The 24,063-nt window shown below is 43.9% G+C and overlaps 1 protein-coding gene across 1 annotated transcript; it reads right to left on the bottom strand.

Annotated features, from left to right (window-relative positions):
- Nucleotides 1–309: 309 nt before the first annotated feature.
- On the bottom strand, nt 310–5,758 carry LOC123154510 (AUGMIN subunit 1). The gene is made up of 5 exons (XM_044573221.1): nt 5,245–5,758; nt 4,080–4,214; nt 3,849–3,975; nt 683–820; nt 310–590 (listed from the first exon to the last, which is right to left on the bottom strand). The coding sequence occupies exons 1-5, from the start codon at nt 5,664–5,666 to the stop codon at nt 480–482; spliced, it is 933 nt and encodes a 310-aa protein (XP_044429156.1). The 5' UTR covers nt 5,667–5,758; the 3' UTR covers nt 310–479.
- Between the last annotated feature and the right edge of the window lie 18,305 nt (nt 5,759–24,063).

Here is a 24,063-nt window from a genome sequence, read left to right as displayed (position 1 = left end):
GCAACACTCAAAAGAACATAAAAGTAGTTCCAAAACAACTTACTGTTAAATATAGAGAATGATAAAAGCAAACAAATATAATTTCTCTTCTATTTAGATGAATTATCCAAGCACCACTTAGAAACTGGTCTAACCCCTAGGTAAAATTGTGAAACTGAGCTACAACATAAGATGATGGAAGGTGAAAGAAGAATATGACAAGTCATGTCAAAGAAATATTCTGGAAATTCTAGCAGCACACTTTTTCGCTCTAGTATACAAATTGAAACAAATCTTGATCTTCCAACAGAAATGGCAGAATGCGAGAGATAATCTGAGCATTGAGTTTGATATCAATATTTAAAAGACAATTTTGCATAACCATTTGTACGTAGATGCAAGATATGAACGTGAACCGAAACATGAACATGCATTACACTATCAATCCATGCTAAGACATTAGACACCCAAATAGAACTTTACATTTAGTTAAACCCACATCATAGACCAGGTGTTGTTAAAGCAGATTGCAACACATCTTCAAGGTATTTCTCTGCAGCTGCATACTGCCTCTTTTTGTCCTCTATAGCTAACGCAGCGAGAGCTTTATCCTGATTACAGTTGCCACAGATGACAAAGAATAAGCAAAGAATTGCATCGAAAGTAAAAAAGTAAGAACAAAAAGACGAGGCAAAAGACATACTGGAGGCAAATCCTGGTAGCTACGCAATGTGTCGGCAATGGGTTTAGTTTTCCTCTCAAGATCCTTCTTATGCTCCGCCATTTCCATCAACACACAATGATTAATTTCTGGCGTGTATCCAACTCTGTTGAGCATTGCCTGATAGAGAAAAGAAGACCGTGAATGAATACACGCCACTAGAACCAGAAAGAAAAAACACAAGGGAACTAACAAATTCAATTGCTAAGATGACTACAATTATTATGATATATATCATGGATATATAATAAGGTATACTACTTTGCATGAGTTTCCACTTTTGGCAACATAATAAGGTATACTGTTCCAGAAGAATGGGAGTAGGGAAAGAATTAGGGTTTTGGTAGTAGGGTTGAGTTGGGCCAAAAAGCATATATGTGTTGTTCTGGAGTTTGGCTATATTGACAAAAAATAAACTGAAACTTCCGCACGTGCAGATACGGAAACGGAATACTGTTGAAGAAGAATGGGATGCAGAGAAGGGTCATGGGAGTAGGGAAAGGATTAGGGTTTTGGTAGTAAGGTTGAGTTGGGCCAAAAGTGTAAATGTGTTGGTCTGGAGTTGGCTATATAGACAAAAAAATAAACGGAAACTTCCGCACGCTCTGTTTGCACATTTTTCCTGAAATAGATGAAAGTTTCCGGTGCATTTTCATCCCTACTAAAATAGTATCAAAGATATGTTCATGGTACAATAAGAAACACAAGACCATGATTGCTGGCCTTTCAATTCATGACGATATTACTTAGTTCATCACTAGGTAATCATTACAGTACTGGAAACTGATGATGCAGGAGCATATCGATTATCAAGAAAAATGTGATTAAACCGAGTTCTACCAATTAGTTGGATGAAAATATTATAAAAGCTGGATGACTTAGTTCATCAGCATTCAACATTTTTACTGTTTTGCTATGAATGCACATTATATAGATATCTCCCTCTCTAGAGAACAGACAGACATGTAGTATAAGCAAAATTTGGTCCCATCACACAATTCTCACGTGAAAATATTAAGCTATAGCATATATATTCAAGACGCATGTCAATTCATGTCAGGGATTGAGTAGTTATCATTAGCAGCACCATAGTCCACCTCTATGAAGGCTTAAATCTTATGATTGGTTTCTGTCAGGGGTGCAGGTTAGGGGGGGGGGGGGGGGGGGGGGGGGTGCACCTTGGGACTACAACTATCCGGCCATGGCATCCACACTTATCAATTAGTTATAGGAAAGATATCAAGTCATGTAGCTATGGATAGTCTTCAACAATGTTCAAGAAAGCGGTAAGCGTAAGCGGAGCGGAAGGCCACAGCTTAGAGCAATGGCCGCTTAAGCGCAGCTTAACCGGGATTGGCCAGAATTTGGCTGTTTTCAATAATATGCAGAAGAAAACAGGTAACATAGCACATAAGTAACTGAAAAACTGAAATAGAATATAATGTTGAGGTTCAGTGGTTCACGCAGCAAGCAAAAATGCATAATATTGTCTTAGAATGAGCATATAAGATAAATGGCAGCAGCTCAGGCAGCTGCTGCAGCAGCCAGGAGGAGGAGGAGCTGAACTGGTAGTAGTGGATGACCAGGAGGAGGAGGAGGAGATGCCGGTGTCCAGATCCAGTAGCTGCTGAGGAGGAGGAAGAACGCCAGAGGAGCCACAATGCTCTCTTCTTTCCCCTCCTGTAAACCCAGTAACCCTAGCCGAACGGGCCTCTTTTGGGCCAGGCCTTATACCCCCGCCCCCCCTTTTCCCCTCCCGCCTGTGGGCTATTTCAGCTCCTGTCTGACCTTTGGGCCTGCCTTCTTCGCTTTTCTGCCGCTTAAGCACGCGCAGGGAACGCTCAGCCAGCGCTTAGCACTTAACCAATCGCTAAGTCACGCTTTTTTCCGCTCAACGCTAAAAGTTGCGCCTAGGCCAAAAGCGAAGCGTTTAGCTTTTGCTCAGTGCTTAAGCGACGCTTAAAAACGCTTTCTTGAACATTGGTCTTCAAAGCGGTTGAGTGTGACACACTTTGTTGTTTACAATCTGTACCGAACCGGCTATATAAAGCCAGTTTTAAAAAAAATGAAAATTAAGCCACATCTTGTATCTTCCTACTTAAGCACTCAGAAACCAATCAGCTATCCCCCAAGGTTCATCTCTCTCATCTATGATCTAAACCAATTCCCAACCAAGCCGGCGCAGCCTGGCCATCCTCCCAGTAGTGTTTATCCTGTAGTGTACCTTGGTACATAAAGGTTTCATTCTTTTCAGGAAACAAATTTACACAAGTCAGCTCCTCCAGCTGTTCCCTATCCCGTGTTCCTCTTCCCTCCAGCCGCCGTAGAGAGGAGATGAGACCACAGCTCTGCCGCCTGTACCTTCTTGCTCATCAGTGGCATCCCTTCCCATCAGCCCAAATCTTCTTACTTGCTGGCGGCTGCAATCCCTGTCATCCTCGTTGTCCGGAGCATTTTCCTCGTCGGCGGCCGCATTGCCTTCTACCTTTCTGCCTGGACCTTCTTCCTTGCAGCGACCGCCGTGGTTGCCTGCTCGAGCGTGGTAGCCGTTGGAAGGAGGGCTAGGTAGCGGCTCGGTTGCTGGAGGCTGGATCCCGAGTCCCACTGTGTCCACACCGTACTAGGCCGTATCCCGAGGCTGGAGGCTGGACGTACCCCCGTGTCCCCCCGTACTAGGACGCCAATACGGCAGCTTCTGCCGTATCCATGCTTTGTAGCTGACCTCTGCTTCTTCAAGTTTTAAAATAAAGTGACAGAATTGATTCAGAAGCTACAAATTTATTTTGATAATCATACACTAACCATGCCTAATTCACTTTACAACGAAATGATAACTTGCGGGAAACTTCTAGGATCCAAGGATTGATAGTTTCTAGAAAACACCATTGGCTTTAGCGGTGCAAACTGCCAATACAAGTTTGTTTCAGAGTGAGCCACATAAAGCAGGTCAATAGCAAAGAACTAAGAAGTAAGGGTCTGTTTGGTTTCCAGCCACGGTTTGCACGCCTTAATATTCCTATCGCCCATGGGTCATAAGAGTCAACTATTGCCAGATCTTGACACAATTGTGGGCAGCTTTTTCTTGGCCAAATTTGTATCTAAAGCCACAAAGTTAACAGATTACACAACTTCACAGAACACAACTTACCTTGTAATTTGAGACTTGGAGGATATATTGCCGCTCTTTCGAGTCCATCATGACCAATTTTGTCTGCCAGTCTGCCATTTGCTCCACTTGTTGCTTCTCCACATCATTTTTAAATTTCTCCAGCATCCTGTAAACAGATTATTCTATATTACATTCTTTACAAAAGATCTAGTTGGTGATGATTAGTAAGTACTCCTTAAGTAACTAATAACTGAACGACTATCAAATCACCTCTTGAGCTCAGTAAGCTTGGTGATGGCCTTCCTTGTGTAATCAAGAAGTGCCTTTGACTCTTTATGCACTTTGTCCCTCTTCTCCTCCACCTCTGCTCTCCTCAGCCATAAATCTGCACTGGCCACCACGAAGCTGCAAAGCCACCATTTCAAACTTATAAGAAAAATTGAAGCACTGAGAAAATCACATGCATACTCCCTATACTACCCGCAAACATTAATATTCTCAGTTCAGTGGGGTTGTCAAAAAAGTTTGGGCTCAGCTCAAGCCAGGTAAAACTCAAGGCCGACAAGATCTCAAACCAAGACAAGCCCAAGCATGCACTCAGACGTCAATCCTTTGAAAGAGCCGAGCACAGTGGCTAGACAAGTGCTCATATGCATAAACTCATCTTAATTAGTTAGTTTCCCCAGCTTATATTTTTCACAAGGCTCACAATCCTTTTTCCCCAAACACTACAATCCTAACTGCAGTGTACCCGCACTGAAAGCACTCACACCCCTTGCTAATATTGTGTCTTTATGGACAGGAAAGCATCTTGCTTCTCCCAGGTCCAGTCTCTCAGAAACTCCCCGGTGAAATAGATGCTACATTGCACTTGCTAGTCATATCCCTAGCTCCAACAGAAGTATTCAACCAGTCGAAGCTTTCTGATTGAATCGTCTTTTTTTCGTATTAAGTTGTTTCCATCTTTTGATATTGATGCTGTGCATTTCCCAGTACCATGCAAATTTCGCCGACTGGATCAACAACCAATGCTCAGGATTCCCCACTATGATGTGCTACAGTATTTCAAGCTTGAGCTTCAAGCAGAGCTCACTCAGGTTTGATTCGAGTATGCTCATAGACTGAGATAAGCCTGGCCAATTTTGATGATACCGTTGCAGAATACGGACGCAATGCACAGACTAGACCAAAGCAAGCTCGAATGCAAACTAGCAGGGCGCTTACAGGACCGGTCTTTCTATTTGGCTAAAATACCTACACCGGTAACACCGGCAAACACCCTGCTCACTGAAATGGCACATTCGTCGGAATTCATCCAATTTCGGGGTAAAAGTTAGAGGCCATGAATGATTCTTCCCATCAGAGGCCTAGATCTAAAACTCATTAGATCCATGAGAGAAAATAAACGAAACTCGGAACCCTAACCACGAGTGACCTGCTCATCTCGGTGTCGCGGATGGCCAGGAGGTTCGCGACAGCGGCGACGGCGCGCGCGGCCGACGCAGCAGGCGCAGGGAGCGCGTCCCGCGCAAGGCCGGCCCGCTCCAGCGCCTCCCGCAAGCGCGCTGCCTCCGCCTGATACTCCGCGGCCTGCGCGCGCAGCCCCGAAGCAGCGATCCCGGCTGCGTGGGACCGCGCCTGCGACGCCGCCGCGAGCGCGCGGAGATAGGATACCCCCCGCGGCGTGGGGTCGGGCCCCAGCGATAGCTCGGAGACCACCGCCCCACCGCCGCGCCCTCCCACTCCGCCGCCCTCCGCTGCCAGGGAAGCCAGCCACGCGTTGACATCGGCGACGGATGCGGGCGCGGACGCGGACGCCGAGGCTGCGGGGTCGAGGTGCTCCCCGGTGTGATCCATTGCTGCTGGAAATAGGGATGGTTTGAGGGGGGCTGTCCGCCGGCCGAGGCTCGCCTGCTCCCGCCCAGGTGCTTCTATCCGTGCTCCCCTTCGCTTATTCCTCATCCAACGGTCAAACCAACTCCCACCCCTACGTCTTTTTTCAGGCCAAAGATAAGGGCAGTGCTGGGCGCCGGCGCACCCCCAGCCATCAGATGTGGGTCTCCTTTTTTCTTTGTCCTTCCCGCATCTCCCACCTCGCGCCGCCGCACGCCAGACGCGAAAGAACCCCCCCCCCGACGACTGAGCCCCCATTGACCCCACCCCTCCCCTGCCATGGACGAGCTCGATGCCGGCCTCGAAGCTCGCCGCCACTCCATTCTCGCTTTCGGGGAGCAGCCGCGGTTCCCAAAAAAATTTCATCGCCACCGTCAAGCAACGCCGCCGTGAATGGAAGTAGCAAAAATTGACTCCAGTTCCAGCAAAATCAAACATGGTTGTAGCAAAAAAATCGACCGGAAAAAATAGGGATGTAGCATCTCGTGAGGATGAATGTAGCAATCATCAACACATGTGGTAACAAAAAATGACCAAAAGGTTGCATCAAAAGACAGAGTCGCGGGTCTCGCATGTTCATGGAGATGGGATGTAGCAAAAATTCGACAAACACCGGCAGTAACAAAAAAACAACATGGTTGTAGCAAAATCATTAGTCGGTTCTAGCAAAAATACGGTGGGAGCGGATTTTGGGCGGGGTGGGTGGTAGCAAAAACATGAGCCGGTTCCAGCAAAATTTATGTTAAGTTCCAACAAAATCATAACATGGTTGTAGCAAAAAAATCGACTGGAAAAACAGCGATGTCATGGAGATGGATGTAGCACAAATGCACAAAACACCAATAGTAACAAAAACCAAAACGGTTGTAGCAAAATGGTTCGCCAGTTCCAGCAAAAGCTAATGTGGTAGCAGATTTTGGATGGGTGGGTTGTAGCAAATACATGGGCTGGTTCCAGCAAAAAAAGCATGGTTGTAGCAAATCCTGCTGCGGCGGCCATGGACAGGAGCGCAACCAGCTGCGGTCGCGCTGGTTGCCGCATGGTCGCGCTGATGGATGAGCGGCCGCTCACCGGAGCAGCGCGACGCGGGTGGATAGTGGCCGCTCCCCGGAACAGCGCGAGGTGGGTGTATAGTGGCCGCTCGCTGGAGCAGCATGGGCAGGTGGTAGTGAGGCTCGCCGGAGCAAGGATGCGGCGGCCCAAGCGAGGGGCAGAGGCGATGTAGGCGAGACGTAAGCGAGAGGACGAGCTGATGAGATTTCTGTGGAGGGGCGGTTGCTGGGATAAGGACGTGGATGCCTGGATAGTGCGTGTGGGATCCATGAACACGTGGTGTGCGTGCGGCACTGCAGCCGTTGTGCTGTGTGCGCGACAACAGCAGCGCGATCGGCCGAAAGTTCGGCCGGCGCACCGGATACAAGCATTTACCCAAAGAAAACACAAAAGAAAGTCTCGTATTTTCATCAGTGTTTCCTCGTCTATATGTATTTTCTTCCCTGGCCTTCTCCTTCGGCCGGCCGCTCGAATGGATGCGCCACCGCCACGCTGGTCAATCACCTCCCGCTGCTAGCCCATTCTCCTTTACCCGTGGTATATCTTCGCTACCGGCTTCTCTCCGCCGAACGACGACCTCGCGCTACCGGGCCTTGTCGCTGCAAAATCACGGCCTCGCGCTCTGGAGCCCTACCGCCGCCGACGAAGATTCGTCCGTGGGCAGAGTTCCTCGTCGGGCACACTGAGATAGACTTCGGGATTGGCCCTTCTGGCCAGGATCGCGGTCCGCGGCGGGTTCTCCTTCGTGACGAAGCCCGTTTGAGACGTCGTCAAGCCATGGTGTTGTTTGAGACTTGGTGGTGGAGCTGCCGCCATCCATGTCTATTGCGACGCAGCCTCTATTGACGTTGTAGCACACACGGCAGTCAGAGTCACCTCGACATCGACGCGACGAACGTCGGTGCTGCTAGCTGTTCCGGCCATGCCACAGTAAACGACGCGTATGTTGTACTTGCATAGGTCAGCTCGACTCATCTCCATCGTCGATGCAAGGACCGCCTGTGCCGCCGTTGTGCACAGCCTGGTCATGCTCTCATGGATGCGTATGCCGTCCTTGCATGAGTCAGCTCGTGTCACCTCCTGATACGTCTCCAACGTATCTATAATTTTTTATTGGTCCATGCTATTATATTATCTGTTTTGGATGTTTAATGGGCTTTAATATGCACTTTTATATTATTTTTGGGACTAATCTATTAACCGGAGGCCCAGTGACAGTTTCTGTTTTTTGCCTATTTTAGTGTTTCGTAAAAAAGGAATATCAAACGGAATCCGAACGGAACGAAACCTTCACGGGGATCTTTCTTGGAACAAACGCAAACCAGGAGACTTGGAGTTGAAGTCTGGAACTCTGCGAAGCTTCCATGAGGCAGGAGGGCGCGCCCCCCACCCTCATGGGCCCCACGGAGCTCCACCGACGTACTTCTTTCGCCTATATATACTCTTATACCCTAAAAACATCAGGGGGAGCCACGAAACCACTTTCCACCGCCGCAACCTTCTGTACCCGTGACATCCCATCTGGGGCCTTTTCCGGCGACGGAGGGGGATTCTGAAGGAAATATGCCCTAGAGGCAATAATAAAGTTGTTATTATTATTTCCTTATATCATGATAAATGTTTATTATTCATGCTAGAATTGTATTAACCGAAAACTTAGTACATGTGTGAATACATAGACAAACGGAATGTCACTAGCATGCCTCTACTTAACTAGCTCGTTGAATCAATGATGGTTATGTTTCCTAACCATCATTTGATTAACATGAGTTGTCATTTGATTAACGGGATCACATCATTAGAGAATGATGTGATTGACTTGACCCATCCGTTAGCTTAGCACAATGATCGTTTAGTTTGTTGCTATTGCTTTCTCCATAACTTATACATGTTCCTATGACTATGAGATCATGCAACTCCCGAATACCGGAGGAACACTTTGTGTGCTACCAAACATCACAACATAACTGGGTGATTATAAAGGTGCTCTACAGGTGTCTCCGATGGTATTTGTTGAGTTGGCATAGATCGAGATTAGGATTTGTCACTCCGATTGTCGGAGAGGTATCTCTGGGCCCTCTCGGTAATGCACATCAATATAAGCCTTGCAAGCAATGTGACTAATGAGTTAGTTACGGGATGATGCATTACGGAACGAGTAAAGAGACTTGCCGGTAACGAGATTGAACTAGGTATTGAGATACCGACGATCAAATCTTGGGCAAGTAACATACCGATGACAAAGGGAACAATGTATATCGTTATGCGGTTTGACCGATAAAGATCTTCATAAAATATGTGGGAGCCAATATGAACATCCAGGTTCCGCTATTCGTTATTGACCAGAGACGTGTCTCGGTCATGTCTGCATAGTTCTCGAACCCATAGGGTCCGCACGCTTAACGTTCGGTGACGATCGATATTATGAGTTTATGTGTTTTGATGTACCGAAGGTAGTTCGGAGTCCTAGATGTGATCACGTACATGATGAGGAGTCTCGAAATGGTCGAGACATAAAGAATGATATATTGGATGACTATATTCGGACACCAGATGAGTTCCGGAGGTCACCGAATAATTATCGGAGTGCCGGGGGGTTATCGGAACCCCGAGGGGAACTAATGGGCCAACATGGGCCTTGTGTGTGAGAGAGAGGAGGGGCCATAGGGCTGGCCGCACCCCCCCCCCTCGGGAGTCCGAATTGGACAAGGAGGGGGGCCTCTTTCCCTCCTTCTCTCCCTCTCTTTCCTTCCCCCTCCTTCTTCCTAGTTGGACTAGGAAAGGGGGAGTCCTACTCCTACTAGGAGGAGGACTCCTCCCTCTCCTTGGCGCACCCCAAGGCCGGCCGGCCTCCCCCTTGCTCCTTTATATACGGGGGCAGGGGCACCCTAGAACACACAAGTTGATTGTTTCTAGCCATGTGCAGTGCCCCCCTCCACCATAATCCACCTCGGTCATATCGTAGCAGTGCTTAGGCGAAGCCCTGTTCCGGTAGCATCATCATCACCGTCATCACGCCGTCGTGCTGACGAAGCTCTCCCTCGACACTCTGTTCGATCATGAGTTCGTGGACCGGTACTAGGATCGGTCGATCGTGAAGACGTACGACTACATCAACCGCGTTGTCATAACGCTTCTGCTTACGGTCTACGAGGGTACGTAGACAACACTCTCCCCTCTCGTTGCTATGCATCACCATGATCTTGCATGTGCGTAGGAATTTTTTTTGAAATTACTGCGTTCCCCAATAATGGCATCCGAGCCAGGTTTATGTGTAGATGTTATATGCACGAGTAGAACACAAAGGAGTTGTGGGCGTGGGTATATACATATTGCTTGTCGTCACTAGTTGATTCTTGATTCGGCGATTTCGTTGGATGAAGCGGCCCAGACCGACATTACGCGTATGCTTACGCGAGACTGGTTCTACCGACGCGCTTCACACACAGGTGGCTGGTGGGTGTTAGTTTCTCTAACTTTAGTTGAATCAGATTCAATGAACAGGGTTCTTTCTGAAGATCAAAAAGCAATCACTACACCGCGTTGTGGTTTTTGATGTGTAGGTAAGAACGGTTCTTGCTCAGCCCGTAGCAGCCACATAAAACTTGCAGCAACAAAGTAGAGGATGTCTAACTTGTTTTTGCAGGGCATGTTGTGATGTGATATGGTCAAGACATGATGCTAAATTTTATTGTATGAGATGATCATTTTGTAACAGAGTTATCGGCAACTGTCAAGAGCCATATGGTTGTCGCTTTATTGTATGAAATGCAATCGCCATGTAATTGCTTTACTTTATCACTAAGCGGTAGCGATAGTCATAGAAGCAATAGTTGGGGAGACGACAACGATGCTTCGATGGAGATCAAGGTGTCAAGCCGGTGACGATGGTGATCATGACAGTGCTTTGGAGATGGAGATCAAAGGCACAAGATGATGATGGACATATCATATCACTTATATTGATTGCATGTGATGCTTATCCTTTATGCATCTTATTTTCTTAGTTCAGCGGTAGCATTATAAGATGATCTCTCACTAAATTTCAAGGTATAAGTGTTCTCCCTGAGTATGCACCGTTGCTACAGTTCGTTGTGCCAAGACACCACGTGATGATCGGGTGTGATAAGCTCTACGTTCACATACAACGGGTGCAAGCCAGTTTTGCACACGCAGAATACTCAGGTTAAACTTGACGAGCCTAGCATATACAGATATGGCCTCAGGACACTGAGATCGAAAGGTCGAGCGTGAATCATATAGTAGATATGATCAACATAGTGATGTTCACCAGTGAAAACTACTCCATCTCACGTGATGATCGGACATGGTTTAGTTGATATGGATCACGTGATCACTTAGAAGATTAGAGAGATGTCTATCTAAGTGGGAGTTCTTAAGTAATTTGATTAATTGAACTTTAATTTATCATGAACTTAGTACCTAATAGTATTTTGCATGTCTATGTTGTTGTAGATATATGGCATGTGTTGTTGTTCCGTTGAATTTTAATGCGTTCCTAGAGAAAGCTAAGTTGAAAGATGATGGTAGAAACTACACTGACTGGGTCCATAACTTGAGGATTATCCTCATTGCTGTACAGAAAAATTACGTCCTGGAAGCACCGCTCGGTGACAAACCCGCTGCAGGAGCAACGCCAGATGTTGTGAACACCTGGCAGAGCAAAGCTGATGACTACTAGATAGTTCAGTGTGCCGTGCTTTACGGCTTAGAACCGGGACTTCAACAACGTTTTGAACATCATGGAGCATATGAGATGTTCCAGGAGTTGAAGTTAATATTTCAAGCAAATGCCCGGATTGAGAGATATGAAGTCTCCAATAAGTTCTATAGCTGTAAAATGGAGGAGAATAGTTCTGTCAGTGAACATATACTAAGAATGTTTGGGTACCACAACCACTTGACTCAGCTGGGAGTTAATCTTCCTGATGATAGTGTCATTGATAGAGTTCTTCAATCACTGCCACCAAGCTACAAGAGCTTCGTGATGAACTATAATACGCAAGGGATGGATAAGACAATTCCTGAGCTCTTCGCAATGCTAAAAGCTGCGGAGGTAGAAATCAAGAAAGAGCATCAAGTGTTGATGGTCAACAAGACTACCAGTTTCAAGAAAAAGGGTAAAGGGAAGAATGGGAACTTCAAGAAGAACAGCAAGCCAGTTGCTGCTCAAGTGAAGAAACCCAAGTCTGGACCTAAGCCTAAGACTGAGTGCTTCTACTACAAATGGACTGGTCACTGGAAGCGGAACTGCCCCAAGTATTTGGCGGAGAAGAAGGATGGCAAAGTGAAAGGTATATTTGATATACATGTTATTGATGTGTACCTTACTAATGCTCGCAGTAGTGTCTGGGTATTTGATACTAGTTTGATATGTCTCCAACGTATCTATAATTTTTTATTGTTCCATGATATTATATTATCAACCTTGGATGTTTTATATGCCTTCATATGCTATTTTATATGATTTTTGGGACTAACCTATTAACCTAGAGCCCAGTGCCAGTTCCTGTTTTTTCCTTGTTTTAGAGTATCGCAGAAAAGGAAAATCAAACAGAGTCCAATTGACGTGAAACTTCGCGGAACTTATTTTTGGAAGGAAAGCAACCCGGGAGACTTGGAGTCCATGCAAGGTAAGCAACAAGGAAGCCACGAGGCAGGGGGCGCGCCCACCCCCTGGGCGCGCCCTCCACCCTCGTGGGCCCCTCATGGCTCCCCTGACGTACTTCTTCCGCCTATATATCTCCATATACCGTAAAACGATCGGGGAGCACAATAGATCAGGAGTTCCGCCGCCAGAAGCCTCCGTAGCCACCGAAAACCAATCTAGACCCGTTATGGCACCCTGTCGGAGGGGGCAATCCCTCTCCGGTGGCCATCTTCATCATCCCGGTGCTCTCCATGACGAGGAGGGAGTAGTTCTCCCTTGGGGCTAAGGGCATGTACCAGTAGCTATGTGTTTGATCTCTCTCTCTCTCTTGTGTTTTGAGGTGGTACGATCTTGATGTATCGTGAGCTTTGCTATTATAGTTGGATCTTATGATGTTTCTCCCCCCTCTACTCTCTTGTAATGGATTGAGTTTTCCCTTTGAAGTTATCTTATCGGATTGAGTCTTTAAAGATTTAAGAACACTTGATGTATGTCTTGCCGTGCGTATCTGCGGTGACAATGGGATGCCACGTGATTCACTTGATGTATGTTTTGGTGATCAACTTGCGGGTTCTGCCCATGAACCTATGCATAGGGGTTGGCACATGTTTTCGTCGTGATTCTCCGGTAGAAACTTTGGGGTACTCTTTGAGGTTCTATGTGTTGGTTGAATAGATGAATCTGAGATTGTGTGATGCATATCGTATAATCATACCCACGGATACTTGAGGTGACATTGGAGTAACTAGGTGACATTAGGGTTTTGGTTGATTTGTGTCTTAAGGTGTTATTCTAGTACAAACTCTAGGGCTGTTTGTGACACTTGGAATAGCCCAACGGATTGATTGGAAAGAATAACTTTGAGGTGGTTTCGTACCCTACCATAATCTCTTCGTTCGTTCTCCGCTATTAGTGACTTTGGAGTGACTCTTTGTTGCATGTTGAGGGATAGTTATATGATCCAATTATGTTATTATTGTTGGGAGGACTTGCATTAGTGAAAGTATGAACCCTAGGCCTTGTTTCAACGCATTGCAATACCTTTTACGCTCACTTTTACCATTAGTTACCTTGCTGTTTTTATAATTTCAGATTACAGATACCTTTATCTACCATCCATATTGCAGTTGTATCACCATCTCTTCGCCAAAACTAGTGCACCTATACAATTTACCATTGTATTGGGTGTGTTGGGGACACAAGAGACTCTTTGTTATTTGGTTGTAGGGTTGCTTGAGAGAGACCATCTTCATCCTATGGCTCCTACGGATTGATAAACCTTAGGTCATCCACTTGAGGGAAATTTGCTACTGTCCTACAAACCTCTACACTTGGAGGCCCAACAACGTCTACAAGAAGAAGGTTGTGTAGTAGACATCAAGCTCTTTTCTGGCGCCGTTGCCGGGGAGATGAGTGCTTGAAGGTATATCTTTAGATCTTGCAATCGAGTCTTTTAGTTTCTTGTTTTATCACTAGTTTAGTCTATAAAATAAAACTATACAAAAAATGGAATTGAGTCTACCTCATACGCTTCATATTTTTAGTATCTTTCGTGAGTATGATGGAAAGGAAAATTGTGCCAAAGTGTTAGAAGAAGAATGCATTAAAATGTTGGGTACTAAATCTTTGAATGATGAGCATGATTGCAATGTTGTTAGTATGAACTCCTTGAATATCCATGGTACTAATGATGATTGCACTAGTTATGATGAAAATGTCTCCTATAAACATGTCAATTTTTGTGGAGTGCATTGGGTTTGCAAGTACACACCAAATAGGGAAGCTAGATATTGCAAGAGGCATAAGTACTTAGAAACTAAATTGTTGCAAGAAAGGCTAGATGATTGTGCTGAAAATTTAAATTTTCTTGGCCATACTTGTGAGCTTTGCAATGAACGTGGCCATTTAACCATCCGATGCAAATTGTTTCATTATCTAATCATTTCCAAAAATTGTGATGACTTGATTTCTCTTACACATCATAATGAACTTAGTTTGCTTATGGGTTACGAAGAAATGAAACATATAACTAACTATCTTCCAGAATTTGCCCGTTATAAACTTCTTGGTTTTGATCTAGAGGAAATTTATATGTATTGTGCGGTGAATTGCATTGAAAATCCTTATATTGCCAATTACATAAAGAAAAGAAAGCAAATAGAAGATAAAGAGAATACTAATGAAAGGGAAGAGACTTCCCAATACCCTCCTATTATTTCTTATGATGAATCAGGTAACGAGGAAGAGCCTCCTATTCAACCAATCTCATCAATAAGGAGCTCCAAAAAGAGGATTGAATCCACACATGATGTGGTGAAGAAGAAGAAAAGAAAAAGGAAGAGAGGTAAAAAGATATCTCTCCCAAATAATGCTGCTCCTATTACTATTGTGCCTCATGAAAATATAATTGTGGAAGATAATGATACTTCTTATGATCTTGAAAATCTTTTTGGCACTTGCTTGGAAGAATATGATAATTTCTATACTATTGGTGCTATCCATCCTATTAATGATGAGAGTGATTATGCTTATGATATGAAAAGGCCCAAGCTTGGGGATGCTATGTTTGATGAAGATGATGTTTTTGAGAATATATTTGCTGCAATTAATGTTTGTCCCAAGCTTGGGGATGCTACGTTTAATGAAGATGATATTTTTAGTCTCCCAAGTTCTGATATGCAAATTTATAATAATGATAGTGTGCCTCCTACTTATGATGATTATTGTGATGATACTTATGCTATAAAAAGTAGTGATTATATTTATAAAACTTGTCATGATTATGGTTACCCCTTCTCTGAACATTACTTTTTTAATGTGGAAACAATTTATAGTATTCGAGTCTCTTATGATACTCCCATTATCCTGAATGAGAATTTTTTTTGCTTATGTGGAGAGTAATAAAAATCCTATGCTTGTAGATAATGAAAAGAATGCTTTATGTGATGGTTATATTGTTGAATTCATTCATGATGCTACTTAAAATTATTATGAGGGAGGAATATATACTTGTAGGAATTGCAATAATATCAAGTTTCCTCTCTATGTGCTTAAAGTTTTGAAGTTATGCTTGTTTTGCCTTCCTATGCTAGTTGATTATTGTTCCCACAAGTTGTTTGCTCACAAAATCCCTATGCATAGGAAGTGGGTTAGAATTAAATGTGCTAGTCATATTCTTCATGATGCTCTCTTTATGTTACAATTCTAATCTTTTATGTGAGCATCATTGAAATCATCATGCCTAGCTAGGGGCGTTAAAGGATAGCGCTTGTTGGGAGACAACCCAATTTTATTTTAGTTCCTTGATTTTTGCTCCTGTTTAATAATAAATAATTCATATAGCCTCTGTTTAGATGTGGTTTTATGTTTTAATTAGTGTTTGTGCCAAGTAGAACCGTTGGGAAGACTTGGGGAAAGTCTTGTTGATCATGCTGTAAAAAAAACATAAACTTTAGCGCTCACGAGAATTGCTGCAATTTTTATTTGGAGAGTGCTATTTAGTTAATTCTTTTTGCAAATGATTAATAGATAAATTCCTCACGTCCAGAAACTTATTTGATAATTTTATGAGTTCCAGAAGTATACGTTTGATCCAGATTACTACAGACTGTTCTGTTTTCGATAGATTCTGTTTTCTATGTGATGTTTGCTTATTTTGATGAATCTATGAGTAGTATCGGAGGGTATGAACCATAGAGAAGTTGGAATACAGTAGATATTACACCAAGATAAATAAATAATGAGTTCATTACAGTACCTTATCATGGTGATTTTCTTTCTTATACTAATGGAGCTTACGAGTTTTCTATTAAGTTTTGTGTTGTGAAGTTTTCAAATTTTGGGTAAAGATTCGATGGACTATGGAATAAGGAATGGCAAGAGCCTAAGCTTGGGGATGCCCAAGGCACCCCAAGGTAATATTCAAGGACAACCAAGAGCCTAAGTTTGGGGATGCCCCAGAAGGCATCCCCTCTTTCGTCTTCGTTCATCGGTAACTTTACTTGGAGCTATATTTTTATTCGCCACATGATATGTGTTGTGCTTGGAGCGTCATCTTATTTTTTTTGTTTTGCTTGCTGTTTGAATAAAATACCAAGATCTGAAATTCTTAAATGTTATAGAGTCTTCATATAGTTGCATAATTATTCGACTACTCATTGATCTTCACTTATATCTTTCGGAGTAGTTTGTTGTTGCTCTAGTGCTTCACTTATATCTTCTTAGAGCACGGTGGTGGTTTTATTTTATTGGAATAGATGAACTCTCATGCGTCACTTATATTATTTTGAGAGTCCTAAACAGCATGGTAATTTGCTTGGGTTATGAATTTAGTCCTGATATGATAGGCATCCAAGTGGAATATAATAGAAACTTTCATATAAAGTGCATTGAATACTAAGAGAAGTTTGATACTTGATAATTGTTTTGAGATATGGAGATGGTGATATTAGAGTCATGCTAGTTGAGTAGTTGTGAATTTGTGAAATACTTGTGTTGAAGTTTGTGATTCCCGTAGCATGCACGTATGGTGAACCGTTATGTGACGAAGTCGGAGCATGATTTATTTATTGATTGTCTTCCTTATGAGTGGCCGTCGGGGACGAGCGATGGTCTTTTCCTACCAATCTATCACCATAGGAGCATGCGTGTAATACTTTGTTTCGATAACTAATAAATTTTTGCAATAAGTATGTGAGTTCTTTATGACTAATGTTGAGTCCATGGATTATACACACTCTCACCCATCCACCATTGCTAGCCTCTCTAATACCGCGCACCTTTCGCCGGTATCATACACCCACCATATACCTTCCTCAAAACAGCCACCATACCTACCTATCATGGCATTTCCATAGCCATTCCGAGATATATTGCCATGCAACTTATCACCGTTCCGTTTATTATGACACACTTCATCATTGTCATATTGCTTTGCATGATCATGTAGTTGACATTGTATTTGTGGCAAAGCCACCATTCATAATTCTTTCATACATGTCACTCTTGAGTCATTGCACATCCCGGTACACTGTCGGAGGCATTCATATAGAGTCATATCTTGTTCTAAGTATCGAGTTGTAATTCTTGAGTTGGAAGTAAATAAAAGTGTGATGGTCATCATTATTAGAGAATTGTCCCAGTGAAGAAAGGATTATGGAGACCATGATTCCCCCACAAGTCGGGATGAGACTCCGGACAAAAAATATAATAATAAAAGAGGCCAAAGAAGCCCAAATAAAAAAAGAGAAAAAAGAGGCCATAAAAAAGAGAAAGGCCCAAATAAAAAAATAAAAAATGAGAGAAAAAGAGAGAAGGGACAATGCTACTATCCTTTTACCACACTTGTGCTTCGAAGTAGCACCATGATCTTCATGATAGAGAGTCTCCTATGTTGCCACTTTCATATACTAGTGGGAATTTTACATTATAGAACTTGGCTTGTATATTCCAATGATGGGCTTCCTCAAAATGCCCTAGGTCTTCGTGAGCAAGCAAGTTGGATGCACACCCACTAGTTTATTTTGATTGAGCTTTCATACACTTATAGCTCTAGTGCATCCGTTGCATGGCAATCCCTACTCACTCACATTGATATCTATCGATGGGCATCTCCATAGCCCATTGATACGCCTAGTTGATGTGAGACTATCTTCCTCCCTTTTTGTCTTCTCCACAACTACCATTCTATTTCACTTATAGTGCTATGTCCATGGCTCACGCTCACGTATTGCATGAAGATTGAAAAAGTTTGAGAACATCAAAAGTATGAAACAATTGCTTGGCTTGTTATCGGGGTTGTGCATGATTTAAATACTTTGTGTGGTGAAGATAGAGCATAGCCAGACTATATGATTTTGTAGGGATATCTTTCTTTGGCCATGTTATTTTGAGAAGACATGCTTACTTGGTTAGTATGCTTGAAGTATTATTATTTTTATGTTAATATTAAACTTTTGTCTTGAATCTTATGGATCTAAATATTCTTGCTACAATAAAGAGAAATACATGATGAATATGTTAGGTAGCATTCCACATCAAAAATTCTGTTTTTATCATTTACCTACTCGAGGACGAGCAGGAATTAAGCTTGGGGATGTTGATACGTCTCCAACGTATCTATAATGTTCCATGCTATTATATTATCAACCTTGGATGTTTTATATGCCTTTATATGCTATTTTATATGATTTTTGGGACTAACCTATTACCCTAGAGCCCGGTGCCAGTTTTTGTTTTTTCCTTGTTTTCGAGTATCGCAGAAAAGGAAAATCAAACGGAGTCCAATTGACCTGAAACTTCACGGAACTTATTTTTGTAAGGAAAGCAACCCGGGAGACTTGGAGTCCACGTAAGGGAAGCAACAAGGAAGCCACGAGGCAGGGGGGCACGCCCACCCTCCTGGGCACGCCCTCCACCCTCGTGGGCCCCTTTTGGCTCCCCTGACGTACTTGTTCCGCCTATATATCTCCATATACCCTAAAACGATCAGGGAGCACAATAGATCAGGAGTTCCGCCGCCAGAAACCTCCGTAGCCACCGAAAACCAATCTAGACCCGTTCCGGCACCCTGCCGGAGGGGGCAATCCCTCTCCGGTGGCCATCTTCATCATCCCGGTGCTCTCCATGACGAGGAGGGAGTAGTTCTCCCTCGGGGCTGAGGGTATGCACCAGTAGCTATGTGTTTGATCTCTCTCTCTCTCGTGTTCTTGAGGTGGGACGATCTTGATGTATCACGAGCTTTGCTATTATAGTTGTATCTTATGATGTTTCTCCCCCCTCTACTCTCTTGTAATGGATTGAGTTTTCCCTTTGAAGTTATCTTATCGAATTGAGTCTTTAAAGATTTGAGAACACTTGATGTATGTCTTGTCGTGCGTATCTGCGGTGACAATGGGATACCACGTGATTCACTTGATGTATGTTTTGGTGATCAACTTGCGGGTTCCACCCATGAACCTATGCATAGGGGTTGGCACATGTTTTCGTCGTGATTCTCCAGTAGAAACTTTGGGGTACTCTTTGAGGTTCTATGTGTTGGTTGAATAGATGAATCCGAGATTGTGTGATGCATATCGTATAATCATACCCACGGATACTTGAGGTGACATTGGAGTAACTAGGTGACATTAGGGTTTTGGTTGATTTGTGTCTTAAGGTGTTATTCTAGTGCGAACTCTAGGGCTGTTTGTGACACTTATAGGAATAGCCCAATGGATTGATTGGAAAGAATAACTTTGAGGTGGTTTCGTACCCTACTATAATCTCTTCGTTCGTTCTCCGCTATTAGTGACTTTGGAGTGACTCTTTGTTGCATGTTGAGGGATAGTTATATGATCCAATTATGTTATTATTGTTGAGAGGACTTGCACTAGTGAAAGTATGAACCCTAGGCCTTGTTTCAACGCATTGCAATACCATTTACGCTCACTTTTACCATTAGTTACCTTGCTGTTTTTATAATTTCAGATTACAAATACCTTTATCTACCATCCATATTGCACTTGTATCACCATCTCTTCGCCGAACTAGTGCACCTATACAATTTACCATTGTATTGGGTGTGTTGGGGACACAAGAGACTCTTTGTTATCTGGTTGCAGGGTTGCTTGAGAGAGACCATCTTCATCCTAGGCCTCCTATGGATTGATAAACCTTAGGTCATCCACTTGAGGGAAATTTGCTACTGTCCTACAAACCTCTGCACTTGGAGGCCCAACAACGTCTACAAAAGAAGGTTGTGTGTAGACATCGTGGTTTAGTTGCTAACATTTGCAACTTGAAACAGGGGCTACAGATTAAGCGAAGATTGTCTAAGGACGAGGTGACAATGCGTGTGGGAAATGGTTCCAAAGTCGATGTGATCGTCGTCGGCACGCTACCTCTACATCTACCTTCGGGATTAGTCTTAGACCTAAATAATTGTTATTTGGTGCCAGCGTTGAGCATGAACATTATATCTGGATCTTGTTTGATGTGAGACGGTTATTCATTTAAATCAGAGAATAATGGTTGTTCTATTTATATGAGTAATATCTTTTATGGCCATGCACCCTTGATGAGTGGTCTATTTTTACTAAATCTTGATAGTAGTGATACACATGTTCATAATATTGAAGCCAAAAGATGCAGAGTTGATAATGATAGTGCAACTTATTTGTGGCACTGCCATTTAGGTCATATTGGTGTAAAGCGCATGAGGAAACTCCATTCTGATGGACTTCTGGAATCACTTGATTATGAATCACTTGGTACATGCGAACCATGCCTCATGGGCAAGATGACTAAAACTCCGTTCTCCGGAACAATGGAGCGAGCAACAGAGTTATTGGAAATCATACATACTGATGTATGTGGTCCAATGAACATTGAAGATCGCGGCGGATATCGTTAGTTTCTCACCTTCACAGATGATCTGAGCAGTATGGGCATATCTACTTAATGAAACATAAGTCTGAAACATTTGAAAAGTTCAAAGAATTTCAGAGTGAAGTGGAAAATTGTCGTAACAAGAAAATCAAGTTTCTACGATCTGATCGTGGAGGTGAATATTTGAGTTATGAGTTTGGACTTCGTTTGAAACAATGTGGAATAGTTTCGCAACTCACGCCACCTGGAACACCACAACGTAATGGTGTGTCCGAACGTCGTATTCGCACTTTATTAGATATGGTGCGATCTATGATGTCTCTAACTGATTTACCGCTATCATTTTGGGGTTATGCTTTAGAGACGACTGCATTCACATCAAATAGGGCACCATCTAAATCCGTTGAGATGATACCTTATGAATTGTGGTTTGGCAAGAAACCCAAGTTATCGTTTCATAAAGTTTGGGGCTGCGATGCTTATGTGAAAAAGCTTCAACCTGATAAGCTCGAACCCAAATCAGAGAAATGTGTCTTCATAGGATACCCAAAGGAGACTGTTGGGTACACCTTCTATCATAGATCCGAAGGCAAGATATTCGTTGCTAAGAATGGATCCTTTCTAGAGAAGGAGTTTCTCTCGAAAGAAGTGAGTGGGAGGAAAGTAGAACTTGACGAGGTAATTGTACCTTCTCCCTTATTGGAAAGTATTTCATCACTGAAATCAGTTCCAGTGATTCCTACATCAGTAAGTGAGGAAGCTAATGATGATGATCATGAAACTTCTGATCAAGTTACTACCGAACCTCGTAGGTCAACCAGAGTAAGATCCGCACCAGAGCGGTACGGTAATCCTGTTCTGGAAGTCATGTTACTTGACCATGATGAACCTACGAACTATGAGGAAGCGATGATGAGACCAGATTCCGCAAAATGGCTTGAGGCCATGAAATCTGAGATGGGATCCATGTATGAGAACAAAGTGTGGACTTTGGTTGAGTTGCCCGATGATCGGCAGGCCATAGAGAATAAATGGATCTTCAAGAAGAAGACTGACGCTGACGGTAATATTACTGTCTACAAAGCTCGACTTGTTGCAAAAGGTTTTCGACAAGTTCAAGGAGTTGACTACGATGAGACCTTCTCACCCGTAGCGATGCTTAAGTCCGCCCGCAATTTATGATTATGAAATTTGGCAAATGGATGTCAAAACTGCATTCCTTAATGGATATCTTAAAGAAGAGTTGTATATGATGCAACCAGAAGGTTTTGTCGATCCAAAAGGTGCTAACAAAGTGTGCAAGCTCCAGCGATCCATTTATGGACTGGTGCAAGCCTCTCGGACTTGGAATATACTCTTTGATAGTGTGATCAAAGCATATGGTTTTATACAGACTTTTGGAGAAGCCTATATTTACAAGAAAGTGAGTGGGAGCTCTGTAGCATTTCTGATATTATATGTAGGTGACATATTGTTGATCGGAAATGATACTGAATTTCTGAATAGCATAAAAGGATACTTGAATAAGAATTTTTCAATGAAAGACCTCGGTGAAGCTGCTTATATATTGGGCATCAAGATCTATAGAGATAGATCAAGACACTTAATTGGACTTTCACAAAGCACATACCTTGATAAAGTTTTGAAGAAGTTCAAAACAGAGCAAGCAAATAAAGGGTTCTTGCCTGTGTTACAAGGTGTGAAGTTGAGTCAGACTCAATGCCCGACCACTGCAGAAGATAGAGAGAAAATTAAAGGTGTTCCCTATGCTTCAGCCATAGGCTCTATCATGTATGCAATGCTATGTACCAGACCTGATGTGTGCCTTGCTATCAGTTTAGCAAGGAGGTTGAGGGAGTCCTGGATTAGGGGGTCTCCGGACAGCCGGACTATATCCTTTGGCCGGATTGTTGGACTATGAAGATACAAGATTGAAGACTTTGTCCCGTGTCCAGATGGGACTTTCCTTGGCGTGGAAGGCAAGCTTGGCAATATGGATATGTAGATCTCCTCCCTTGTAACCGACTCTGTGTAACCCTAGCCCCCTCCGGTGTCTATATAAACCGGAGGGTTTAGTCCGTAGGACAACAACAATCATACCATAGGCTAGCTTCTAGGGTTTAGCCTCTACGATTTCGTGGTAGATCAACTCTTGTGATACTCATATCATCAAGATCAATCAAGCGGGACGTAGGGTATTACCTCCATTAAGAGGGCCCGAACCTGGGCAAACATCGTGTCCCCCGCCTCCTGTTACCATCCGCCTTAGGCGCACAGTTCGGGACCCCCTACCCGAGATCCGCCGGTTTTGACACCGACATTGGTGCTTTCATTGAGAGTTCCACTGTGTCGTCACCATAAGGCTTGATGGCTCCTTTGATCATTGGTAATGATGCGGGCCAGGGTGAGGTTTTCCTCCCCGGACAGATCTTCGTATTCGGCGGCTTCGCACTGTAGGCTAACTTGCTTGGCCATCTGGAGTAGATCGAGAGCTATGCCCCTGGCCATCAGGCCAGGTTCGGAAACTTAAACTACATTGCCGACATCCGCGGAGACTTGATCTTCGACGGATTCGAGCCCATGTCAGGTGCACCGCACAATCACGACAAGCATGACGTAACTCTGCCGTCGGACAGTGTTCGGGAAAACACACCTGCAACTACTTCAGCCTTCAATCCGGAGCAAATCGCGCCATCCGAGGACGGGTGGATAGACCCCGCCATGGAGGCCGCACTCTCAGTGGCGATTGAGCCAGATACTGACTTCACCCCTTACGAGAGCCGTGTTGCTGAACCATTGGATTCGTGTCCGGCCATGGACTCCGAGTCGCCTGCGTCCGTGCTTATCGAATCCGATTGGGCGCCGATCATGGAGTTCACCTCCGCGAACATCTTTCAGCACTCACCTTTCGGCGACATGCTAAATTCATTAAGGTCTCTCTCCTTGTCAGGAGAACCTCGGCCAAACTATGTCCAGCTAGAATGGGATGCAGACGACGAAGAAATTCGCTCCCCACCCACCACCCACTTAGTAGCCACTGTCGATGATTTAACCGACATGCTCGACTTCGACTCCGAAGACATTGATGGTATGGACGACGATGCAGGAGACGAACAGGAACCACCGCCCATAGGGCGCTGGACCGCCACTTCATCATATGATATATACATGGTGGACACCCCCAAAGAAGGCAATGATGACGAGACATGGAGGATGACCCCTCCAAGAAGCAACCCAAGCACCGACGTCAGCGGCGCCGCTCTAAGTCCC

The sequence above is a fragment of the Triticum aestivum genome, chromosome 7A (assembly GCF_018294505.1).
Source record: "Triticum aestivum cultivar Chinese Spring chromosome 7A, IWGSC CS RefSeq v2.1, whole genome shotgun sequence".
Classification (NCBI taxonomy): domain Eukaryota; kingdom Viridiplantae; phylum Streptophyta; class Magnoliopsida; order Poales; family Poaceae; genus Triticum; species Triticum aestivum.
This window is presented reverse-complemented; position numbering and strand designations above follow the sequence as displayed.